This window comes from Oncorhynchus mykiss, chromosome 3 (assembly GCF_057628025.1).
Source record: "Oncorhynchus mykiss isolate SJ-2025 chromosome 3, ASM5762802v1, whole genome shotgun sequence".
Taxonomy (NCBI): Eukaryota; Metazoa; Chordata; class Actinopteri; order Salmoniformes; family Salmonidae; genus Oncorhynchus; species Oncorhynchus mykiss.
The window spans coordinates 9,462,110-9,489,885 of NC_143024.1; the positions used below are offsets into that span (position 1 = coordinate 9,462,110).

General features: G+C 46.8%; 1 protein-coding gene across 2 annotated transcripts in view; it reads left to right on the top strand.

The window, feature by feature from the left end:
* The window catches only part of LOC149984314 (collagen alpha-1(XIV) chain-like), a 239,470-nt gene that overhangs the window by 20,358 nt on the left and 191,336 nt on the right, over window positions 1-27,776 (top strand). For both annotated transcript variants that reach the window (XM_090219964.1, XM_090219955.1), the window contains exons 4-5: window positions 11,671-11,814; window positions 12,876-12,974. In XM_090219964.1, the coding sequence (XP_090076090.1) occupies window positions 11,671-11,814; window positions 12,876-12,974 (243 nt within the window). The remainder of the gene's footprint in view (window positions 1-11,670; window positions 11,815-12,875; window positions 12,975-27,776) is intronic.

The window sequence follows — 27,776 nt, forward strand, 5'->3', positions numbered from 1 at the left end:
AAATAGCACAATTGGTTAGGAGCACGTTAAACGGAAGCTATCCCCTATGGCGCTATTATGAATGAACCCAGGGTAATAATAATGAATGAACCCAGGGTAATGATAATGAATGAACCCAGGGTAATGATAATGAATGAACCCAGGGTAATGATAATGAATGAACCCAGGGTAATGATAATGAATGAACCCAGGGTAATGATAATGAATGAACCCAGGGTTATAATAATGACTAAACCCAGGGTAATGATAATGAAGGAACCCAGGGTAATGATAATGAATGAACCCAGGGTTATAATAATGATTGAACTCAGGGCAATGCTAATGAATGAACCCAGGGTAATGATAATGAATGAACCCAGGGTAATGATAATGAATGAACCCAGGGTTATAATAATGACTGAACCCAGGGTAATGCTAATGACTAAACCCAGGGTAATAATAATGAATGAACCCAGGGTAATGATAATGAATGAACCCAGGGTTATAATAATGAATGAACCCAGGGTTATAATAATGAATGAACACAGGGCAATGGTAATGAATGAACACAGGGTAATAATAATGAATGAACCCAGGGTAATGATAATGAATGAACCCAGGATTATAATAATAAATGAACCCAGGGTTATTATAACGAATGAACACAGGGCAATGGTAATGAATGAACCCAGGGTTATAATAATGAATGAACACAGGGCAATGGTAATGAATGAACACAGGGCAATGGTAATGAATGAACACAGGGTAATAATAATGAATGAACACAGGGTAATGATAATGAATGAACCCATGGTAATGATAATGAATGCACATAGGGTACCGATAATGAATGAACACAGGGTAATGATAATGAATGAACACATGGTAATGATAATGAATGAACCCAGGGTAATGATAATGAATGAACCCAGGGTAATGATAATGAATGAACCCAGGGTTATAATAATGAATGAACCCAGGGTTATTATAATGAATGAACACAGGGCAATGGTAATGAATGAACCCAGGGTTATAATAATGAATGAACACAGGGCAATGGTAATGAATGAACACAGGGCAATGGTAATGAATGAACACAGGGTAATAATAATGAATGAACACAAGGTAATGATAATGAATGAACCCATGGTAATGATAATGAATGCACATAGGGTACCGATAATGAATGAACACAGGGTAATGATAATGAATGAACACATGGTAATGATAATGAATGAACCCAGGGTAATGATAATGAATGAACCCAGGGTAATGATAATGAATGCACATATGGTCCTGATAATGAATAAACACAGGGTAATGATAATGAATGAACCCAGGGTAATGATAATGAATGCACATATGGTACTGATAATTAATGAACCCAGGGTAGTGATAATGAATGAACACATGGTAATAATAATGAATGAACCCAGGGTAATGATAATGACTGAACCGAGGGTAATGATAATGACTGAACCGAGGGTAATAATAATGAATGAACCCATGGTAATGATAATGAATGAACCCAGGGTAATAATAATGAATGAACCCAGGGTAATAATAATGAATGAACACAGGGTAATGATAATGAATGAACCCAGGGTAATGATAATGACTGAACCCAGGGTAATAATAATGAATTAACACAGGGTAATGATAATGAATGAATCCAGGGTAATAATAATGAATTAACACAGGGTAATGATAATGAATGAACACAGGGAAGAGTTGGCTAAACACACTGGACCACAGAATACATGTTTTTGAAAAAGGGGTTTATTTGATCTTGAATGAAGTTAAACACCCCCATACAGCTGAATGAATGAATCTTGACAACTCCTATTGCCATTGACAACATTGAGTTGATAAGACAGCACCAACAGTTGTGGGAGCCGGCTTAGAGAGTCTTAGGGAATATTTACCCTGTCTGTCTGTAAGGAAGGTCAGTGTTGTCTGACAAAGCCTGTCAGACATCTTGGAATAAACAATGAGGACAGAGATCACACGCGCACGCACGCACACACGCACGCACGCACACACACACACACACACACACACACACACACACACACACACACACACACACACACACACACACACACACACACACACACACACACACACACATACACACACACACACACACACACACACACACACACACACACACACACACACACACACACCGGTCCACCCTCCCCCAACCTGCTGTTCAGTGAAAAGTCATTCTGTGGTCTATTGACCAGCCCCTCTGGGGCCCCCTCCCTTTGTTAAAGACACAACAAAATAATTTGACCTGATGTGTCGTTGATTGATCCCGGACTTCCTCCTGGGAGATCACCTATGCGTTAGTTGCACAAATCCACTCCAGTTCCAATGTTCCCTAATGTTCCACCTTGGGGAAGCCTAGGGTTTCTGACTAATTAGAGATGCTGGGGTTGGAGCAGGACATATGATTGTTTGAGTTTCAGGGCTCGATATATACGCTTGTCAGCTTGCCCGGGGGGCAAGTGAAACAAATAGTTGTACAAGCAGATTATAGATTTAAGTTGTAAAACAAAAATCACAATATCAAACAATTAGGCTACTTCAATCAGAATCAGATCAAAGTGTCCTCTGGATGCAATGTTTTGCTCACTGTCCTCCCAATCTCTGCAGAGCGCATCGGAGTAGCATTTCTGTCGGCCTGCATTGATCGGCACGAGGGGACTTTCAATCATCTAGTTGCGAGATGTGTTTTTGAGATCAAAGCGAGCCGTGTTTGCACATTTGTTGATTAATAGTTGCTAGGGAGTTATTTGCCTGTTTCTAGCAGATTTTTGGTCAGCATGGTGTGCATCACCTGGGTGTGTGGCAGTGGGCCATTGAGAGAGAGGCACTAGATAACCAGCTAATCTACACAATGTTTTGAATTGGCTAGTTAACTATGTAACTATTCGCATGTATTCATATACTGTCCCACATCCTAAAATAACTTTCCACCAGCTCTCCTGTGGAACCCCAAATGGCCAGGATGCAGTTGTTACAGGGTGCACCGTTGATGAAACCAATGCTGCAGACTCTGCTTGTATAATCGTCTCTCAAGCGCTCACAATTGGCTAGGATCGTCCTCTATTCAATAGTGACCATGAAATTATGACAAAGTAAAACAATATTCTTAGAATAATCTAATTAGGTGGCCAGGAGAGACCAGGAGAGATACTGGGTGTGTAGGATGGCCAGCCCTTCTCCTGTAGAGACCAGGAGAGATACTGGGTGTGTAGGGTGGCCAGTCCTCCTCCTGTCGAGACCAGGAGAGATACTGGGTGTGTAGGGTGGCCAGCCCTCCTTCTGTAGAGACCAGGAGAGATACTTGGGTGTGTAGGGTGGCCAGCCCTCCTCCTGTAGAAACCAGGAGAGATACTGGGTGTGCAGGGTGGCCAGCCATCCTTCTGTAGAGACCAGGAGAGATACTGGGTGTGCAGGGTGGCCAGTCCTTCTCCTGTAGAGACCAGGAGAGATACTGGGTGTGCAGGGTGGCCAGCCCTTCTCCTATAGAGACCAGGAGAGATACTGGGTGTGCAGGGTGGCCAGCCCTTCTCCTATAGAGACCAGGAGAGATAGTGGGTGTGCAGGGTGGCCAGCCATCCTTCTGTAGAGACCAGGAGAGATACTGGGTGTGCAGGCTTTTTCTCAAGCCCTGCTCGAACACACCACATTGTAAAATAAATCAGCTGCTCAACAGGATAAGCTGACTCTGGTGTGTTTGAGCAGGGTTGGATAAAAAGCCTGCACCCCCAACAGCTCTCCAGATGGAGTTCTGACCACGTGTTTTATACTGTAGCCGATCAGTGCAGTTATTTTGACTTTGCGGGGGAGGTAAGTGCCTTGCTCAAGGCCACAATGGCAGGAGATATACTACATGGGATCAGAGACCAGCAGCATTCCATTGACAATACCAGTGAGACCAGCAGTCTTCCATTGATAATACCAGTGAGACCAGCAATCTTCCATTGACAATACCAGTGAGACCAGCAGTCTTCCATTGACAATACCAGTGAGACCAGCAGCCTTCCATTGACCATACCAGTGAGACCAGCAGCCTTCCATTGACAATACCAGTGAGACCAGCAGCCTTCCATTGACATACCAGTGAGACCAGCAGTCTTCCATTGACAATACCAGTGAGACCAGCAACCTTCCATTGACCATACCAGTGAGACCAGCAGCCTTCCATTGACAATACCAGTGAGACCAGCAGCCTTCCATTGACAATACCAGTGAGACCAGCAGCCTTCCATTGAGACAATACCAGTGAGACCAGCAGTCTTCCATTGACAATACCAGTAAGACCAGCAGTCTTCCATTGACCATACCAGTGAGACCAGCAGTCTTCCATTGACCATACCAGTGAGACCAGCAGTCTTCCATTGACAATACCAGTGAGACCAGCAGTCTTCCATTGACAATACCAGTGAGACCAGCAGCCTTCCATTGACCATACCAGTGAGACCAGCAGCCTTCCATTGACAATACCAGTGAGACCAGCAGTCTTCCATTGATAATACCAGTGAGACCAGCAATCTTCCATTGACAATACCAGTGAGACCAGCAGTCTTCCATTGACAATACCAGTGAGACCAGCAGCCTTCCATTGACCATACCAGTGAGACCAGCAGCCTTCCATTGACAATACCAGTGAGACCAGCAACCTTCCATTGACCATACCAGTGAGACCAGCAGTCTTCCATTGACAATACCAGTGAGACCAGCAACCTTCCATTGACCATACCAGTGAGACCAGCAGCCTTCCATTGACAATACCAGTGAGACCAGCAGCCTTCCATTGACAATACCAGTGAGACCAGCAGCCTTCCATTGAGACAATACCAGCGAGACCAGCAGTCTTCCATTGACAATACCAGTAAGACCAGCAGTCTTCCATTGACCATACCAGTGAGACCAGCAGTCTTCCATTGACCATACCAGTGAGACCAGCAGTCTTCCATTGACAATACCAGTGAGACCAGCAGTCTTCCATTGACAATACCAGTGAGACCAGCAGCCTTCCATTGACCATACCAGTGAGACCAGCAGCCTTCCATTGACAATACCAGTGAGACCAGCAGCCTTCCATTGACCATACCAGTGAGACCAGCAGTCTTCCATTGACAATACCAGTGAGACCAGCAGCCTTCCATTGACAATACCAGTGAGACCAGCAGCCTTCCATTGAGACAATACCAGCGAGACCAGCAGTCTTCCATTGACAATACCAGTAAGACCAGCAGTCTTCCATTGACCATACCAGTGAGACCAGCAGTCTTCCATTGACCATACCAGTGAGACCAGCAGTCTTCCATTGACAATACCAGTGAGACCAGCAGTCTTCCATTGACAATACCAGTGAGACCAGCAGCCTTCCATTGACCATACCAGTGAGACCAGCAGCCTTCCATTGACAATACCAGTGAGACCAGCAGTCTTCCATTGACAATACCAGTGAGACCAGCAGCCTTCCATTGACAATACCAGTGAGACCAGCAGTCTTCCATTGACAATACCAGTAAGACCAGCAGTCTTCCATTGACCATACCAGTGAGACCAGCAGCCTTCCATTGACAATACCAGTGATAATAATGAAGGTGAAGTGGCTCCTGGCATCCCCTTTCTGGCCCATGGTGTTACAGACCTGTTTTTCAAGTGACTTGAGCTTTCTGACACGTCAACATGATGTCCTACATGTCTGAAGGACAGGTGGCTAAAAATGATAGTGTCAAACCCTGGGTTTGTATCAGCCATCAGCCGGCCTGGTCTCCTGTTGAGCTCTCTGTCTCTGGGTCTAATGAGGTATAATACTGTTCCTGTTGAGCTCTCTGTCTCTGGGTCTAATTAGGTATAATACTGTTCCTGTTCAGCTCTCTGTCTCTGGGTCTAATTAGGTATAATACTGTTCCTGTTGAGCTCTCTGTCTCTGGGACTAATGAGGTATAATACTGTTCCTGTTGAGCTCTCTGTCTCTGGGTCTAATGAGGTATAATACTGTTCCTGTTGAACTCTCTGTCTCTGGATCTAATGAGGTATAATAATTTTCCTGTTGGGTGTAATTAGGTATAATACTATTCCTGTTGGGTCTAATTAGGTATAATACTATTCTTGTTCAGATCACTGACCTAACCCAGTGTCCACTGTTTATCATAGTGACTGGGAGAGAGACCACTCACCTAACCCAGTGTCCACTGTTTATCATAGTGACTGGGAGAGAGACCATTCTCCTAACCCAGTGTCCACTGTTTATCATAGTGACTGGGAGAGAGACCACTCACCTAACCCAGTGTCCACTGTTTATCATAGTGACTGGGAGAGAGACCATTCTCCTAACCTAGTGTCCGCTGTTTATCACAGTGACTGGGAGAGAGACCACTCACCTAACCCAGTGTCCACTGTTTATCATAGTGACTGGGAGAGAGACCACTCACCTAACCCAGTGTCCACTGTTTATCATAGTGACTGGGAGAGAGACCACTCACCTAACCCAGTGTCCACTGTTTATCATAGTGACTGGGAGAGAGACCATTCTCCTAACCCAGTGTCCACTGTTTATCATAGTGACTGGGAGAGAGACCATTCTCCTAACCCAGTGTCCACTGTTTATCATAGTGACTGGGAGAGAGACCACTCACCTAACCCAGTGTCCACTGTTTATCATAGTGACTGGGAGAGAGACCATTCTCCTAACCCAGTGTCCACTGTTTATCATAGTGACTGGGAGAGAGACCATTCTCCTAACCCAGTGTCCACTGTTTATCATAGTGACTGGGAGAGAGACCATTCTCCTAACCCAGTGTCCACTGTTTATCATACTGACTGGGAGAGAGACCACTCACCTAACCCAGTGACCACTGTTTATCATAGTGACTGGGAGAGAGACCATTCTCCTAACCCAGTGTCCACTGTTTATCATAGTGACTGGGAGAGAGACCATTCTCCTAACCCAGTGTCCACTGTTTATCATAGTGACTGGGAGAGAGACCACTCACCTAACCTAGTGTCCACTGTTTATCATAGTGACTGGGAGAGAGACCATTCTCCTAACCCAGTGACCACTGTTTATCATAGTGACTGGGAGAGAGACCACTCTCCTAACCCAGTGTCCACTGTTTATCATAGTGACTGGGAGAGAGACCACTCACCTAACCCAGTGACCACTGTTTATCATAGTGACTGGGAGAGAGACCATTCTCCTAACCCAGTGTCCACTGTTTATCATAGTGACTGGGAGAGAGACCATTCTCCTAACCCAGTGTCCACTGTTTATCATAGTGACTGGGAGAGAGACCATTCTCCTAACCCAGTGTCCACTGTTTATCATAGTGACTGGGAGAGAGACCATTCTCCTAACCCAGTGTCCACTGTTTATCATAGTGACTGGGAGAGAGACCACTCACCTAACCCAGTGTCCACTGTTTATCATAGTGACTGGGAGAGAGACCACTCACCTAACCCAGTGTCCACTGTTTATCATAGTGACTGGGAGAGAGACCACTCACCTAACCCAGTGTCCACTGTTTATCATAGTGACTGGGAGAGAGACCACTCACCTAACCCAGTGACCACTGTTTATCATAGTGACTGGGAGAGAGACCATTCTCCTAACACAGTGTCCACTGTTTATCATAGTGACTGGGAGAGAGACCATTCTCCTAACACAGTGTCCATTATTAATGTTTTGTACTCTCAGTGTATTTTGACACATTGGTTATGGTTACATCATAATGATTTCCTTTTGCCATTTGTTTGATACTAAAGGTTACATTAGACTTGTTTCAATTTCCAGAACGTCTAATACCCTTTAATTAAGAGTGCAATTTCTCTGATCTTGATCGTGCTGTTTCCTGTTGGTGCTTCAGCATTAATCTGCTGAGTCATCACTTCTAGATGCTAGATCCATCCCCTAAATCTCCCTCCTCTGTTCTCTCTCTGCCTATAGATGCTAGATCCATCCCCTAAATCTCCCTCCTCTGTTCTCTCTCTCTGCCTATAGATGCTAGATCCATCCCCTAAATCTCCCTCCTCTATTCTCTCTCTGCCTATAGATGCTAGATCCATCCCCTATATCTCCCTCCTCTGTTCTCTCTCTGCCTCTAGATGCTAGATCCATCCCCTAAATCTCCCTCCTCTATTCTCTCTCTGCCTCTAGATGCTAGATCCATCCCCTAAATCTCCCTCCTCTGTTCTCTCTCTCTCTCTGTCTCTAGATGCTAGGTCCATCCCCTAAATCTCCCTCCTCTGTTCTCTCTCTCTCTCTGTCTCTAGATGCTAGGTCCATCCCCTAAATCTCCCTCCTCTGTTCTCTCTCTCTCTCTGTCTCTAGATGCTAGATCCATCACCTAAATCTCGCCCCTCTCCCCCCTCTCTGTCCCTCTCTCGCTCTCTCTCCCTCTCCATCTCCCCCTCTCTCTCTCTCTCCCTCTCCTCCCTCTCTCCCTCTCCCCCTCTCTCTCCCCCCTCTCCCCCGAACACTCCCCTCTCTCTCCATCTCCCCCCTCTCTCTCCCCTCTCTCTCCCTCTCCCCCTCTCTCTCCCCTCTCTCCCACTCCACCCTCTCCCCCTCTCTCCCTCTCCCCTCTCTCTCCCATCTCTCTCTCTCCCTCTCTCCTGATCTCTCCCCCCTCTCTCCCTCTCCATCTCCCCTCCCCCTCTCTCTCTCTCTCCCCCCCTCTCTCTCTCTCCCTCTCTCCCGTCTTTCTCCCCTCTCCCTCTCCCCTCTCCCCCCCTCTCTCCCCTCCCTCTCCCCCCTCTCTCTCCCCTCCCTCTCTCACCCTCTCTCTCCCCTCCTTCTCTCCCCCCCTTTCTCCCCTCTCTCTCCCCTCTCTCTCCCCTCTCTCTCCCCTCCCTCTCTCCCCTCTTTCTCCCTCTCTCTCCCCCTCCCCCTCTCTCTCTCTCCCGATCTCTCCCCTCTCTCTCCCTCTCCCCCCTCTCTCTCCCCTCCCTCTCTCCCTCGCTCTCCCCCCTCTCTCCCCCCTCCCTCTCTCCCTCGCTCTCCCCCCTCTCTCCCCCCTCCCCCTCTCCCCCTCCCCCTCTCTCTCCCCTCCCTCTCTCCCTCTCTCTCCCCCTCTCTCCCCCCTGCCCCTCTCCCCCCTCCCCCTCTCTCTCTCCCGATCTCTCCCCTCTCTCTCCCTCTCCCCCTCTCCCCCCTCCCCCCTCTCTCCCCTCCCTCTCTCCCTCCCTCTCCTGGTTTAACACATCCAACCCCATCCTTCGGCAGTGTTCTGTGTGAAAGTGCTGCTGATTAAGCAGGGTTAGTCTCTTCCTATTGATCGGTCAGGCCTGTAGGATTTAAATCATCCTAATTGGTCAATAATGTGAACTGCTGAAGCTCGGAGCTATTTTACTGCTGAGGGAACTGAAAGTGGAGCCGTACGTGTGGCTTGTGGAGAGAAGAAGAGGACGAGGAGAGGAGAGGAGGGAAGAGGAGTGAACAGGGGAGGAGAAGATAAGATAAAAGGAGACAGGACAGGAGGAGAGAGGAGAGGTCCTGAGATCAAGCCCCAGCATGTTGGCTGACTGGCAACTAAGATCGTTTATGCAAATGAAGTTTGGCTAAACAAATGGAAAACTATTTACTCTTAAATGCACTTCCTCAAAATGGGTTAACTGACTAAATGGATCTGAAACTTTGTCTGGATTTGTGGTTGACCACGATTCACCTGAATATGACGGGTGAAGGAAAACGTCTCGGTTTCAGGAAAGAAGTTTGGAATTTCTGATATTTGGACGTTTGCGTCCGTAGTAGATTTCATAATGGGCAGAGCCTCAGGGCAGAAAGATCCAGACCCCAAATGTTTCAAAGATAAGATGTGTGTCTCATGTGTACCTGTCCTTTAGAGACGATGCTGAGGTGTGCAGCTTGAGCTGTGAGGGATCACACAAGGTTGTCAGACAAGGTTGTCACCCCCCCCCCCCCCCCCTCCAGAGCCTTACCACCACAATAATCCCCATAGTGCACTGCTTCACACAACAGCCTGGACATTGAGACTCCTGGAAAAGCTTGAATGGGAAAGTGATGCATTGGAACGCTTCTCTGAGTCTACATCCCAAATGGCACTCTCTTCCCTTTATAGGGCACTACATTTGACCAGAGCCCTATGGTGCCCTATATAGGGCAGGGTTCCTCAACACCTGCTTTTATCTGGCCAACCAGGTCTTTTTTTATTAGTATTTTACATGCTCTATTGTTGGATATAAAATACTGCAAAAAATTAGCTCCAGGTGATTTTAATTTTGGAGAGGTCTGTTCCTAAGTATTCCCACGCATTAACAGAGAGACGTGCAATCATATACAAATGTAAGTAAGGTTTGAAGTTATTATGTTTTCGTCAAACATTATATCTGGTGGGGTCACATTAGTTTGGGCTTCCTGCGGTCAATTTGCAGTCTACAAATGATTTGTAATTACGTTCTGTCCCCCCCATACCATCTGCTCATCTAGTCTATGATCCCCACCCTGATATGGGGAAAAGGATGGCGTGTTGGACACACACCTGGTCCCCACCCTGATATGGGGAAAAGGATGGCGTTTTGGACACACACCTGGTCCCCACCCTGATATGGGGAAAAGGATGGCGTGTTGGACACACACCTGGTCCCCACCCTGATATGGGGAAAAGGATGGCGTTTTGGACACACACCTGGTCCCCACCCTGATATGGGGAAAAGGATGGCGTGTTGGACACACACCTGGTCCCCACCCTGATATGGGGAAAAGGATGGCGTTTTAGACGCACACCTGGTCCCCACCCTGATATGGGGAAAAGGATGGCGTGTTGGACACACACCTGGTCCCCACCCTGATATGGGGAAAAGGATGGCGTTTTGGACACACACCTGGTCCCCACCCTGATATGGGGAAAAGGATGGCGTGTTGGACACACACCTGGTCCCCACCCTGATATGGGGAAAAGGATGGCGTTTTGGACGCACACCTGGTCCCCACCCTGATATGGGGAAAAGGATGGCGTTTTGGACGTACACCTGGTCCCCACCCTGATATGGGGAAAAGGATGGCGTGTTGGACACACACCTGGTCCCCACCCTGATATGGGGAAAAGGATGGCGTTTTGGACACACACCTGGTCCCCACCCTGATATCGGGAAAAGGATGGCGTTTTAGATGCACACCTGGTCCCCACCCTGATATGGGGAAAAGGATGGCGTGTTGGACACACACCTGGTCCCCACCCTGATATGGGGAAAAATGATGGCGTGTTGGACACACACCTGGTCCCCACCCTGATATGGGGAAAAGGATGGCGTTTTGGACACACCTGGTCCCCACCCTGATATGGGGAAAAGGATGGCGTGTTGGACACACACCTGGTCCCCACCCTGATATGGGGAAAAGGATGGCGTTTTGGACGTACACCTGGTCCCCACCCTGATATGGGGAAAAGGATGGCGTGTTGGACACACACCTGGTCCCCACCCTGATATGGGGAAAAGGATGGCGTTTTGGACGCACACCTGGTCCCCACCCTGATATGGGGAAAAGGATGGCGTTTTGGACGCACACCTGGTCCCCACCCTGATATGGGGAAAAGGATGGCATTTTGGACGCACACCTGGTCCCCACCCTGATATGGGGAAAAGGATGGCGTTTTGGACACACACCTGGTCCCCACCCTGATTTCTCTCTCCAACCTCCAACAGGTGAAGAGTACAAGGAGCTGCGCGTTTCCAAGGGGGACCATAAAGTGGTGATCCAGGACTTTGATGCCATGAAGGAGTACCACGTCAGGGTTCTAGCTGTGAGAGGGAACCAGCAGAGCAGAGCACTACAAGGGAAGTATGCCGGTATGTATCAGTCTGATTCTATGTCCTTTTGTTCCACTTATAGTATGCCAGTATGTAACAGACTGGTTCTGTGTCATTTTGTTGCACTTATAGTATGCCAGTATATAACAGACTGTGTCATTTTGTTCCACTAATTTCTAAATAGTAAAATTACATCAGATAGAAACCTCACATTCATAGCATTGCTTTTGAAGAAAAAAAAACATTATTATACAACAGTATAAATACAAAACATTAAAATACATGTATTCTGGAATGAATAAGTAGCTTTTACTACATTCAATAACATGTCAATGCCCTCCTCCCCAAATCTGGAGGTTCTATCTGAAACCTGACAGAGGCTCTACTAAAGTAGATTCCATTGAATGCTGTCTGGCTGGCCTGGCATCATGACTTTCTGTTCTGTGAGGGGAGAGGAGGTCGTTGAAAGAGCAGAGAGCCTTCAGGGTTTTAATGGATCTCTTCACTGTAAGGTTTGGGTCTCTGCCCTCTAGAGTGAATGAGGGTTTTAATGGATCTCTTCACTGTAAGGTTTGGGTCTCTGCCCTCTAGAGTGAATGAGGGTTTTAATGGTTCTCTTCACTGTAAGGTTTGGGTCTCTGCCCTCTAGAGTGAATGAGGGTTTTAATGGATCTCTTCACTGTAAGGTTTGGGTCTCTGCCCTCTAGAGTGAATGAGGGTTTTAATGGTTCTCTTCACTGTAAGGTTTGGGTCTCTGCCCTCTAGAGTGAATGAGGGTTTTAATGGATCTCTTCACTGTAAGGTTTGGGTCTCTGCCCTATAGAGTGAATGAGGGTTTTAATGGATCTCTTCACAGTAAGGTTTGGGTCTCTGCCCTCTAGAGTGAATGAGGGTTTTACTGGATCTCTTCACTGTAAGGTTTGGGTCTCTGCCCTCTAGAGTGAATGAGGGTTTTAATGGTTCTCTTCACTGTAAGGTTTGGGTCTCTGCCCTCTAGAGTGAATGAGGGTTTTAATGGTTCTCTTCACTGTAAGGTTTGGGTCTCTGCCCTCTAGAGTGAATGAGGGTTTTCATGTATTTCTCTACTCTCTGTGCCTCAGCTGAAGACCTGGAGGGGGAGGGAGGAGAGAGGGAGAGCACATTGCCTCTGAGACTTGATGACACCGGAGGGACTGAGGAGATCAACGAGATATCTGGAGGTAAGACTGACTGGCTGGCTGGCTGTTTAGCTAGATGGCTGGTGGTCTGGCTGGTTGCCTGGTTTGGCTGGCTGTCACTAGACTGTTAATGTCACTGCAAGACAGTGGGTAAATTACTAAATATAATGCAGTCTCTCCCTCTCCCTCTCTATCTCTCTGTCTCTCTCTCTCTCTCTCTCTCTCTCTCTCTCTCTCTCTCTCTCTCTCTCTCTCTCTCTCTCTCTCTCTCTCTCTCTCTCCCTCTCCCTCTCCCTCTCCCTCTCCCTCTCTCTCTCTCTCTCTCTCCCTCTCCACAAGCTGGCTTTGAATATCTGTCTGGTTGTTCGGTTGGCAGACAAAATGCTCCTTTTTATCACTGTGAAATATTTGACCCTCTTTTCCATTAAATGTGAGAATAGGACGGAATGCCTTTGCTTTGGTCTTTATGGGTTCTAGAATGTTGGCAGTGTTCTATTTAACTCTGATCTGTTTAGCATAATATGCAGGTTGGCTGGATGGACGGGGAGGGATCAGGGTCGCAATCTAGCCAAAAAGACACACAACAATTTCGATGTGGCAGACAGACTCTTCAACTTCTACTGGTGATTATGTGTTATTATAATGATTGTTTTTAAAGTATTGAAAGTCACTCCCTCTGACATTTCTGCTGTTACTCAGACCATGGCGTATATATAGAGAGGTTGATGCCTTGGTAGGGTCCATATTATTATAGGGTACGAATGGAATGTGGGTTTGTGGTTTGAGGTCACTACTCAGTAAGGGGGCAAGTGATTTGGGGTGTCGTTTGAACATCTGTGGTATTATCGTTGGAGGAATAACCCTCTGTATCCATCACTATGTTAAATGTTGAGTTATTTTCAGAAAGGCCTTACTGCTCAGTAAAGTTCTAGACCAGGGGTGTTACAACCTGAGTCTGGAGGTCAGGACAACTGGGTGTCTCAGGTCGAAATCAGTCCTTGATTAGAGGGGAAGAGTTTAACATCAGCAGAGGAACTGGCTTCGGGTCCAGATGTTCTGTTCTGTCCTGCCTATTGCCTGATGAATCCACCACTAGATCCCAACAGTGAGTTGGACTGGTACTATTGGCTGATGACTCAACCACTAGATCCCAACAGTGAGTTGGACTGGTACTATTGGCTGATGACTCCACCACTAGATCCCAACAGTGAGTTGGACTGGGCTGTTGGCTGATGACTCAACCACTAGATCCCAACAGTGAGTTGGACTGGGCTGTTGGCTGATGACTCAACCACTAGATCCCAACAGTGAGTTGGACTGGTACTATTGGCTGATGACTCAACCACTAGATCCCAACAGTGAGTTGGACAGGTACTATTGGCTGATGACTCAACCACTAGATCCCAACAGAGAGTTGGACTGGTACTATTGGCTGATGACTCAACCACTAGATCCCAACAGTGAGTTGGACTGGTACTATTGGCTGATGACTCAACCACTAGATCCCAACAGTGAGTTAGACCGGTACTATTGGCTGATGACTCCACCACTACATCCCAATAGTGAGTTGGACTGGTACTATTGGCTGATGACTCCACCACTAGATCCCAACAGTGAGTTGGACTGGGCTGTTGGCTGATGACTCAACCACTAGATCCCAACAGTGAGTTGGACTGGTACTATTGGCTGATGACTCAACCACTAGATCCCAACAGTGAGTTGGACTGGTACTATTGGCTGATGACTCAACCACTAGATCCCAACAGTGAGTTGGACTGGTACTATTGGCTGATGACTCAACCATTTGATCCCAGCAGTGAGTTGGACTGGTACTATTGGCTGATGACTCCACCACTAGATCCCAACAGTGAGTTGGACTGGTACTATTGGCTGATGACTCCAACACTACATCCCAACAGTGAGTTGGACTGGTACTATTGGCTGATGACTCCACCACTACATCCCAACAGTGAGTTGGACTGGGCTGTTGGCTGATGACTCCACCACTAGATCCCAACAGTGAGTTGGACTGGGCTGTTGGTTGATGACTCCACCACTAGATCCCAACAGTGAGTTGGACTGGGCTGTTGGCTGATGACTCCACCACTAGATCCCAACAGTGAGTTGGACTGGGCTGCTGGCTGATGACTCCACCACTAGATCCCAACAGTGAGTTGGACTGGTACTATTGGCTGATGACTCAACCACTAGATCCCAACAGTGAGTTGGACTGGTACTATTGGCTGATGACTCAACCACTAGATCCCAACAGTGAGTTGGACTGGGCTAAAGGTGAGTTGGACTGGGCAAAATGTGCGCTTGATTATGAGTGAGTTGGACTGGGCTAAAGGTGAGTTGGACTGGGCAAAAGGTGCGCTTGATTATGAGTGAGTTGGACTGGGCTAAAGGTGCGCTTGATTATTTTCCATCATGGCCGGTTGATATGCTTTTCAACCGTGCATCAAATAGGATCATTAGCTAAGGTTGATGGGGAGTTGTTTACGGTGCTTTCCTCCGTTCAAACTGAGAGATGTACAGTATTAACAGAGAGCAGGTCTAGGTGTACATCTCTACAATATATCAAATAGGACCCAGTCACTTTGATTTCACGCTGCTCAGCAATGACATGGGCTCAGGACTTGTTGTTGTGGAAGGAAGGATGATTATCTGTGAGGGAAGAGGGATGAGAGAGGGATGAGAGAGGGAAGAGAGAGAGGTGTAACATCCTGTCCTAACATCTCCAAAGCAATTGATTTGAGACCCCAGGCTCAGAGCTAGTTAAAACTGCTCTGGGCAGGCTCACACACACACACACACACACACACACACACACACACACACACACACACACACACACACACACACACACACACACACACACACACACACACACACACACACACACACACACACACACACACACACACACACACACACACACACACACACACACACACACACACACACACACACACACACACACACACACACACACACACACACACACACACACACACACACACACACACACACACACACACACACACACACACACACACACACACACACACACACACACACACACACACACACACACACACACACACACACACACACACACACACACACACACACACACACACACACACACACACACACACACACACACACACACACACACACACACACACACACACACACACACACACACACACACACACACACACACACACACACACACACACACACACACACACACACACACACACACACACACACACACACACACACACACACACACACACACACACACACACACACACACACACACACACACACACACACACACACACACACACACACACACACACACACACACACACACACACACACACACACACACACACACACACACACACACACACACACACACACACACACACACACACACACACACACACACACACACACACACACACACACACACACACACACACACACACACACACACACACACACACACACACACACACACACACACACACACACACACACACACACACACACACACACACACACACACACACACACACACACACACACACACACACACACACACACACACACACACACACACACACACACACACACACACACACACACACACACACACACACACACACACACACACACACACACACACACACACACACACACACAGGAGCTAGTTAAAGCTGCCTCGGAGCAGGTCTTTGTCTGGGCCTGCAGTGAAACCCTTCAGGGGTCAGATGTCGTGGCAGTCACATATTACCCAGCTATTAGAACGCTGGGTAATAGCAGAGGACAGAGAGGCCTGATAACGGGTCTGTGTTGGGCTGACACTCTGGAGGCCAGAACACCAGAGGACAGAGAGGCCTGATAATGGGTCTGTGCTGGGCTGACACTCTGGAGGCCAGAACACCAGAGGACAGAGAGGCCTGATAACGGGTCTATGCTGGGCTGACACTCTGGAGGCCAGAACACCAGAGGACAGAGAGGCCTGATAACGGGTCTGTGCTGGGCTGATACTCTGGAGGCCAGAACACCAGAGGACAGAGAGGCCTGATAATGGGTCTGTGCTGGGCTGACACTCTGGAGGCCAGAACACCAGAGGACAGAGAGGCCTGATAACGGGTCTGTGCTGGGCTGACACTCTGGAGGCCAGAACACCAGAGGACAGTGAGGCCTGATAACGGGTCTAGAGAGACAGTGAGATAGTGAGACAGAGAGACGGTGAGCCAGAGGCAGACAGCCAGTGAGCCACAGACCCAGTGAGCCAGAGACAGGGGCAGAGAGCCAGTGAGCCAGAGACAGAGAGACAGTGAACACACACTAGGGGTGTGACGATGACATTTTTGGTAACTATTATTGTCATGGAAATAGCCATGGTTATTGTCATCATTTAATTGTACTTGTTTTACTATCCTTGTGAGGACTTCTGATACCCACAACGATAATAAAACAGACACACACACACACACACACACACACGCACGCACGCACGCACGCACACACACACACACACAGGAAAGGCTGGGCTGATAGAGAGAGGTGTCTGTTCCTCAGTCAGAGGAAAGGCTGAGCTGATAGAGAGAGATGGCTGCTCCTCAGTCAGAGGAAAGGCTGAGCTGATAGAGAGAGATGGCTGCTCCTCAGTCAGAGGAAAGGCTGAGCTGATAGAGAGAGATGGCTGCTCCTCAGTCAGAGGAAAGGCTGAGCTGATAGAGAGAGATGGCTGCTCCTCAGTCAGAGGAAAGGCTGAGCTGATAGAGAGAGATGGCTGCTCCTCAGTCAGAGGAAAGGCTGAGCTGATAGATAGAGATGGCTGCTCCTCAGTCAGAGGAAAGGCTGAGCTGATAGAGAGAGATGGCTGCTCCTCAGTCAGAGGAAAGGCTGAGCTGATAGAGAGAGATGGCTGCTCCTCAGTCAGAGGAAAGGCTGAGCTGATAGATAGAGATGGCTGCTCCTCAGTCAGAGGAAAGGCTGAGCTGATAGAGATGGCTGCTCCTCAGTCAGAGGAAAGGCTGAGCTGATAGAGAGAGATGGCTGCTCCTCAGTCAGAGGAAAGGCTGAGCTGATAGAGGTGGCTGCTCCTCAGTCAGAGGAAAGGCTGAGCTGATAGAGAGAGATGGCTGCTCCTCAGTCAGAGGAAAGGCTGGAGCTAATAGAGAGAGATGGCTGCTCCTCAGTCAGAGGAAAGGCTGAGCTGATAGAGAGAGATGGCTGCTCCTCAGTCAGAGGAAAGGCTGAGCTGATAGAGGTGGCTGCTCGTCAGAGAGACTGTATAGGGATAACTGCATCCCAAATGGCACCCTATTCCCTATATAGTGCACTACTTTTGACCATATCCCTATGGGCCCTGGTCAGAAATAGTGCACTACAAAATGAAAAGGGAGCCATTTGGACCGGAGCCGTAGAGTTCTCCTGGGTGACATTGCATCTGATCCGACCAGGAAGAGGACACTGCCTTGTCCCTTCACCCACAGATAGTCCTGGCCTGGCTGGCCTGCTGGCTGATATAGACATGGGATAATAATGTGGGATTTATACCACAGAAAGGTAATCATATGGCTGCATTCACATCAAATGGGTTTCTGGTCACTGTGGTGTCAGATTACACATTACTGATGATGATGATGATGTTCTGAGTGTATTAGGATTGGTTTGTCATCACTGTGGGCATACATCAGATAGTTGTACACTTTATCCCTGAGGTTGGAATGGAAATATATAGAAATATACTGTAGCCTCTATAGCTCGTTACCAAGGCTGTGAGTCATGTGTTAAATTATAGCTGCGGTACAACACTTTTACCAGTACTTCCTACTTCCTACTTCCTACACTGACATTCAGATTCAAGTGTTTGTTTGAGATTCCATTTCATCCCCGTGGAAACAGAAGTCTTGAAATTCCCTCTTAATCTCCAGCTGATTGAACAACAGAGTGTTCTGAGTTTAGTTTCAGTGCAGATTAAGTCCGAGTGTTGGCAGCACTCCACACTGTAATCATCAACACCATATGGTCAACACAACCACAACTCACCAGTCCCAGATCTACAGTCTTTACCTAGTACTGAAATAGTATCAGTGCTAGTTCATTAACATTCTTATAACAGAGTTATACTGCCATATATATTACACATTGTTGCAACAGAGTTATACTGCCATATATATTACACATTGTTATAACATAGTTATACTGCCATATATATTACACATTGTTGTAATAGTTATACTGCCATATATATTACATATTGTTGCAACAGAGTTATACTGCCATATATATTACACATTGTTATAACATAGTTATACTGCCATATATATTACACATTGTTGTAATAGTTATACTGCCATATATATTACACATTGTTGTAATAGTTATACTGCCATATATATTACACATTGTTGTAATAGTTATACTGCCATATATATTACACATTGTTGTAATAGTTATACTGCCATATATATTACACATTGTTATAACAGAGTTATACTGCCATATATATTACACATTGTTGTAACAGAGTTATACTGCCATATATATTACACATTGTTGTAACAGTTATACTGCCATATATATTACACATTGTTGTAATAGTTATACTGCCATATATATTATACATTGTTGTAATAGTTATACTGCCATATATATTACACATTGTTGTAATAGTTATACTGCCATATATATTACACATTGTTGTAATAGTTATACTGCCATATATATTACACATTGTTGTAATAGTTATACTGCCATATATATTACACATTGTTGTAATAGTTATACTGACATATATATTACACATTGTTGTAATAGTTATACTGCCATATATATTACACATTGTTATAACAGAGTTATACTGCCATATATATTACACATTGTTGTAACAGAGTTATACTGCCATATATATTACACATTCTTATAACAGAGTTATACTGCCATATATATTACACATTGTTATAACAGAGTTATACTGCCATATATATTACACATTGTTGTAATAGTTATACTGCCATATATATTACACATTCTTATAACAGAGTTATACTGCCATATATATTACACATGGTTGTAATAGTTATACTGACATATATATTACACATTCTTATAACAGAGTTATACTGCCATATATATTACACATGGTTGTAATAGTTATACTGACATATATATTACACATTCTTATAACAGAGTTATACTGCCATATATATTACACATGGTTGTAATAGTTATACTGACATATATATTACACATTGTTATAACAGAGTTATACTGCCATATATATTACACATTGTTGTAATAGTTATACTGCCATATATATTACACATTCTTATAACAGAGTTATACTGCCATATATATTACACATGGTTGTAATAGTTATACTGCCATATATATTACACATGGTTGTAATAGTTATACTGACATATATATTACACATTGTTGTAATAGTTATACTGCCATATATATTACACATTGTTGCAACAGAGTTATACTGCCATATATATTACACATGGTTGTAATAGTTATACTGACATATATATTACACATTCTTATAACAGAGTTATACTGCCATATATATTACACATGGTTGTAATAGTTATACTGACATATATATTACACATTCTTATAACAGAGTTATACTGCCATATATATTACACATTGTTGTAATAGTTATACTGACATATCTACTATGTTCCTCTCTCTTTCATCTGAACAAAACTTGCTACTGCACAATGGCAGCCACCCAGGGAGTATCAGAAAGGCTGTGTCCCAAATGGCACCCTATTCCCTATATATAGTGCACTACTTTTGACCAGAGCCCTATGGGGACCATATTCCCTATATATAGTGCACTACTTTTGACCAGAGCCTATGAGGGACCCTATTCCCTATATGTAGTGCACTACTTTTGACCATAGCCTATGAGGGACCCTATTCCCTATATGTAGTGCACTACTTTTGACCAGAGCCCTATGGAGACCCTATTCCCTATATATACTGCACTACCTTTGACCAGAGCCTATGAGGGACCCTATTCCCTATATATAGTGCACTACTTTTGACCAGAGCCTATGAGGGACCCTATTCCCTATATATAGTGCACTACTTTTGACCAGAGCCTATGAGGGACCCTATTCCCTATATATAGTGCACTACTTTTGACCAGAGCCTATGAGGGACCCTATTCCCTATATATAGTGCACTACTTTTGACCAGAGACCTATGAGGGACCCTATTCCCTATATATAGTGCACTACTTTTGACCAGAGCCTATGAGGGACCCTATTCCCTATATATAGTGCACTATTTTTGACCAGAGCCTATGAGGGACCCTATTCCCTATATATAGTGCACTACTTTTGACCAGAGCCTATGAGGGACCCTATTCCCTATATGTTTATTTTTTTTATTTCACCTTTATTTAACCAGGTAGGCTAGTTGAGAACAAGTTCTCATTTGCAACTGCGACCTGGCCAAGATAAGGCATAGCAGTGTGAACAGACAACACAGAGTTACACATGGAGTAAACAATTAACAAGTCAATAACACAGTAGAAAAAAGGGGAGTCTATATATACATTGTGTGCAAAAGGCATGAGAAGGTAGGCAAATAATTACAATTATGCAGATTAACACTGGAGTGATAAATGATCAGATGGTTATGTACAGGTAGAGATATTGGTGTGCAAAAGAGCAGAAAAATAAATAAATAAAAACAGTATGGGGATGAGGTAGGTGAAAATGGGTGGGCTATTTACCAATAGACTATGTACAGCTGCAGCGATCGGTTAGCTGCTCAGATAGCAGATGTTTGAAGTTGGTGAGGGAGATGTAGTGTACTACTTTTGACCAGAGCCTATGAGGACCCCTATTCGATATATATAGTGCACTACTTTTGACCAGAGCCTATGAGGGACCCTATTCCCTATATATAGTGCACTACTTTTGACCAGAGCCTATGAGGGACCCTATTCCCTATATATAGTGCACTACTTTTGACCAGAGCCTATGAGGGACCCTATTCCCTATATATAGTGCACTATTTTTGACCAGAGCCTATGAGGGACCCTATTCCCTATATATAGTGCACTACTTTTGACCAGAGCCTATGAGGGCCCCTATTCCCTATATATAGTGCATTACTTTTGACCAGAGCCTATGAGGGCCCCTATTCCCTATATATAGTGCATTACTTTTGACCAGAGCCTATGAGGGACCCTATTCCCTATATATAGTGCACTACTTTTGACCAGAGCCTATGAGGGACCCTATTCCCTATATATAGTGCACTACTTTTGACCAGAGCCTATGAGGGACCCTATAAAGGGAATCGGGGGACATTTTGATTGCACACATTATGCATTTTTCTTTCTTTGACACCTCATCAGAGAGACATCTTACTGAATAACTATTCAAAATACTGTCTATTGGTCCTCAGTGTTGTTGATAGTCTTTGCAGAGTTATTGGAGGTAGGAGGGAGGGGGGAGGAAGGAAGGGAGGGAGGGAGGGAGGGAGGGGGGGAAGGAGGTAGGAGGGAGGGGGGAAGGAGGTAGGAGGGAGGGGGGGAGGAGGTAGGAGGGAGGGAGGGAGAGGGAGGGAGGGAGGGAGGAGGTAGGAGGGAGGGAGGGAGGGAGAGAGGGAGAGAGGGAGAGAGGAAGGGGGGGAGGGAGGGAGAGAGGGAGGGAGAGAGAGAGAGAGAGGGAGGGAGGGAGGGAGAGAGGGAGAGAGGGAGGGAGGGAGGGAGGGAGAGAGGGAGAGAGGGAGGGAGGGAGGGAGGGAGAGAGGGAGGGAGGGAGGGAGGGAGGGAGGGAGGATGTAGACAAAAGGGGGAGAGACTGTTATTGTTTTTGTTAGAAATTGACTGGGTCATTGGTTCAGGATCAGTTTTTGGGGGGGAGCTGCCGGACCTGGTTAATGTTTGATTTAATATCCGTGTGTGTGTGTGTGGTGCGTGCGTGCGTGCGTGCGTAACATTATGACTCCAGCCCTCCCAGGGTGAGCCTGTGATATTGGGATACCAGTCATGTGATCACTAGTAGTAGTAAGGACTGTTGCCTTGAGGGCCGCTCCGAGGGGTGACTACAAACCAAATGGAAGCTGGGAAGTTGTGATTCTGGTCATTGATTTGCGTTTTCTTTCAGCAAATTGAATCCACTTTAAAACGATTGTGATATTGAGTCTTGTAACAAACAGATGCAGAACTGTAAATCTCAAGCCCTGATAACATATTTATTGATTTGGACGAGAGGTAAAGTTACTCCCTGTTCTGTTGAACAAAAAAATAAATAAATCATGTGGTAGTCTAGTTTTTTTAGCAGCGAGCTGAACGTTTTCTCCATTGAAATATTGAATTAAATACCCACCCGGATGTATCTTCTCCAACACTAACACATCACGTCTGATGTACCGTGCTGATATTACTCCACTGTGAATGGAACAGGAACCCCAAAAAATATGCTTCTCCAAATATCTATCATGTGTAAACTCTTATAACCCCTTTGGATTGTAGTTATACAGCTGTGGAGCTAACGAGTCATGTGTAAACTCTTATAACCCCTTTGGATTGTAGTTATACAGCTGTGGAGCTAACGAGTCATGTGTAAACTCTTATAACCCCTTTGGATTGTAGTTATACAGCTGTGGAGCTAACGAGTCATGTGTAAACTCTTATAACCCCTTTGGATTGTAGTTATACAGCTGTGGAGCTAACGAGTCATGTGTAAACTCTTATAACCCCTTTGGATTGTAGTTATACAGCTGTGGAGCTAACGAGTCATGTGTAAACTCTTATAACCCCATTGGATTGTAGTTATACAGCTGTGGAGCTAACGAGTCATGTGTAAACTCTTATAACCCCTTTGGATTGTAGTTATACAGCTGTGGAGCTAACGAGTCATGTGTAAACTCTTATAACCCCTTTGGATTGTAGTTATACAGCTGTGGAGCTAACGAGTCATGTGTAAACTCTTATAACCCCTTTGGATTGTAGTTATACAGCTGTGGAGCTAACGAGTCATGTGTAAACTCTTATAACCCCTTTGGATTGTAGTTATACAGCTGTGGAGCTAACGAGTCATGTGTAAACTCTTATAACCCCTATGGATTGTAGTTATACAGCTGTGGAGCTAACGAGTCATGTGTAAACTCTTATAACCCCTTTGGATTGTAGTTATACAGCTGTGGAGCCAACGAGTCATGTGTAAACTCTTATAACCCCTTTGGATTGTAGTTATAGAGCTGTGGAGCCAACGAGTCATGTGTAAACTCTTATAACCCCTTTGGATTGTAGTTATACAGCTGTGGAGCTAACGAGTCATGTGTAAACTCTTATAACCCCTTTGGATTGTAGTTATACAGCTGTGGAGCTAACGAGTCATGTGTAAACTCTTATAACCCCTTTGGATTGTAGTTATACAGCTGTGGAGCTAACGAGTCATGTGTAAACTCTTATAACCCCTTTGGATTGTAGTTATACAGCTGTGGAGCTAACGAGTCATGTGTAAACTCTTATAACCCCTATGGATTGTAGTTATACAGCTGTGGAGCTAACGAGTCATGTGTAAACTCTTATAACCCCTTTGGATTGTAGTTATACAGCTGTGGAGCCAACGAGTCATGTGTAAACTCTTATAACCCCTTTGGATTGTAGTTATACAGCTGTGGAGCCAACGAGGTGTTTAGGGATCCAAAACAAATGAATCCATCTGTTAATGAGAACATAGAGATCTAATAGATGACTCCATAATGACCTCTTTCCTTAACTCCACACACCTCCAGCGATATACACACACACACGCACACACACACACGCACGCACGCATGCACAGGTTTCTCTCTCCTCCAGCGATATACACACACACACACACACACACACGCACACACAGAGTTGATGGGGGATAGGGTGGATTGTTGATAGTTGAGATAGATGTTTTCTTCTCCACATCCACCGGTAGCACTGTGTGTGTGTGTGTGTGTGTGTGTGTGTGTGTGTGTGTGTGTGTGTGTGTGTGTGTGTGTGTGTGTGTATCGCTGGAGGAGAGAGAAACCCGTAGAGGCTTTTATATTTATAGACCAGTTCATTTCTAACATTATCACTTATTTAGTCTCTCCCTGATCATGAATTGTCTCTGAGAGCTAACCAGAGTCCAGCTCAGGGTTTAACCAGCCTTCAGACAGCTAACCACAGCCCAGCTCAGGGTTTAACCAGCCTTCTGACAGCTAACCACAGCCCAGCTCAGGGTTTAACCAGCCTTCTGATAGCTAACCAAAGCCCAGCTCAGGGTTTAACCAGCCTTCTGACAGCTAACCAAAGCCCAGCTCAGGGTTTAACCAGCCTTCTGACAGCTAACCAAAGCCCAGCTCAGGGTTTAACCAGCCTTCTGACAGCTAACCAGAGCCCAGCTCAGGGTTTAACCAGTCTTCTGGTCTTGTTTTCTGTTTAGTGTTTCTGCCTGACAGAACTGTGTGCTTTCATTTTGTTATTTTGTTTGAGTGTTTTTTGAAAGTAAAGAATCATGAACACTTTCCACGCTGCACTTTGGTCCACTCTTCCTACCACCAATGAGAGTCATAACAGAAGATCCCACCAAAAATGGACCAAGCAGCGTGGCCAGGATGAATGGACATGGGAGGAAATCCTAAATGGAGAAGGACCCTGGACGCGGGTTGGAGAGTATCACCGTTCAAGGGAGCAGATGGAGGCAGCAAGAACGGCGACGATACGAGTAAATAGAACAATAACGGAAGCCCGAGAGGCAGCTCCCCAAAAAATTTGGTGGGGGCACACGGGGAGATTGGCGGAGTCAGGGTTTAGACCTGAGCCAACTCCCCGTGCTCACCGAGGGGAGCGTTTGACCGGTCAGGCACCATGCTATGTGGTGATGCGCACTGTGTCTCCAGTGCGCATTCACAGCCCGGTGCGCTCGTTGCCGGCTCCTGGCATTTGCCGTGCTAGAGTGGGCATTCGGCCAGGACGGATTGTGCCGGCTCAGCGCTCCTGGTCTCCGGTGCATCTCTTCGGCCCAGGATATCCTGCATTCGCCGGGCGAAAGTAAGCATCCAGCCAGGACGGGTTGTGCCAGCTCTATACTCGAGACCTCCAGTGCGCTTCCACGGTCCAGTGTATCCGGTGCCTGCTCCACGTACCAGGCCTCCAGTATGTCTCCCCAGTCCGGTGAGACCTGTTCCGGTTCCACGTACCAGGCCTCCAGTATGTCTCCCCAGTCCGGTGAGACCTGTTCCGGTTCCACGTACCAGGCCTCCAGTATGTCTCCCCAGCCTGGTAAGCCCTGTGGCAGCTCCACGCACCAGGCTTCCAGTGCATCTCCCCAGTCCGGTGAGACCTGTTCCGATTCCACGTACCAGGCCTCCAGTATGTCTCCCCAGCCTGGTAAGCCCTGTGGCAGCTCCACGCACCAGGCTTCCAGTGCATCTCCCCAGTCCGGTGAGACCTGTTCCGGTTCCACGTACCAGGCCTCCAGTATGTCTCCCCAGCCTGGTAAGCCCTGTGGCAGCTCCACGCATCAGGCTTCCAGTGCATCTCCCCAGTCCGGTGAGACCTGTTCCGGTTCCACGTACCAGGCCTCCAGTATGTCTCCCCAGCCTGGTAAGCCCTGTGGCAGCTCCACGCACCAGGCTTCCAGTACGTCTCCTCAGTCCGGTGAGACCTGTTCCGATTCCACGTACCAGGCCTCCAGTTTGTCTCCCCAGCCTGGTAAGCCCTGTGGCAGCTCCACGCACCAGGCTTCCAGTACGTCTCCTCAGTCCGGTGAGACCTGTTCCGATTCCACGTACCAGGCCTCCAGTATGTCTCCCCAGCCTGGTACGCCCTGTGGCAGCTCCACGCACCAAGCTTTCAGTACGTCTCCTCAGTCCGGTGAGACCTGTTCCGGCTCCATGTACAAAGCCTCCAGTGATGATCCATGGCACGAAGCCTCCAGTGATAATCCATGGCCCAGAGCCTCCAGTGATGATCCATGGCCCGGAGCCTGCAGTGAAAATCCAGGGCACGAAGCCTCCAGCGACGATCCATGGCACGGAGCCTGCAGCGACGGTCTCCAGTCCGGAGCCTGCAGCGACGGTCCCCAGTCCGGAGCCTCCAGAGACGGTCTCCAGTCCGGAGCCTGCAATGACGGTCTCCAGTCCGGAGCCTCCAGAGACGGTCCCCAGTCCGGAGCCTCCAGAGACGGTCTCCAGTCCGTGGCCTCCAGAGACGGTCCCCAGTCCGGAGCCTCCAGAGACGGTCCCCAGTCCGGAGCCTCCAGAGACGGTCCCCAGTCCGGAGCCTTCAGCGAGGGTTCCCAGTCCGGAGCCTCTGGCGATGATCTACGGTCCGGAGGTCCCAGCGACGATCCCTGCACCAGAGGCGCCACCGAAGTGGGGGGAGCCTCAAGCGGAGCGGGGTCTGCTTCCGCACCAGAGCCCCGACCGAGAGTAGATGCCCACTCGGACCCTCCCCTATAGGTTCAGGTTTGCGGCCGGAGTCCGCAACTTTGGGGAGGGGGGAACTGTCACGCCCTGACCTTAGAGATCCCTATTATTCTCTATGTTTGGTTAGGTCAGGGTGTGACTCGGGTGGAAAAGTCTGTTTTCTATTTCTTTGTTTTTGGCCGTGTGTGGTTCCCAATCAGAGGCAGCTGTCTATCGTTGTCTCTCATTGGTTGATCACATATAAGTTGTCATTTTCCTTTTGGGTTTTGACAGAACAGAACTGTGCGCTTTCGTTTTGTTATTTTGTGCGTGTTTTTTTAAATGAAAGAATCATGAACACTTTCCACGCTGCGCTTTGTACCACTCTTCCTACCATCAACG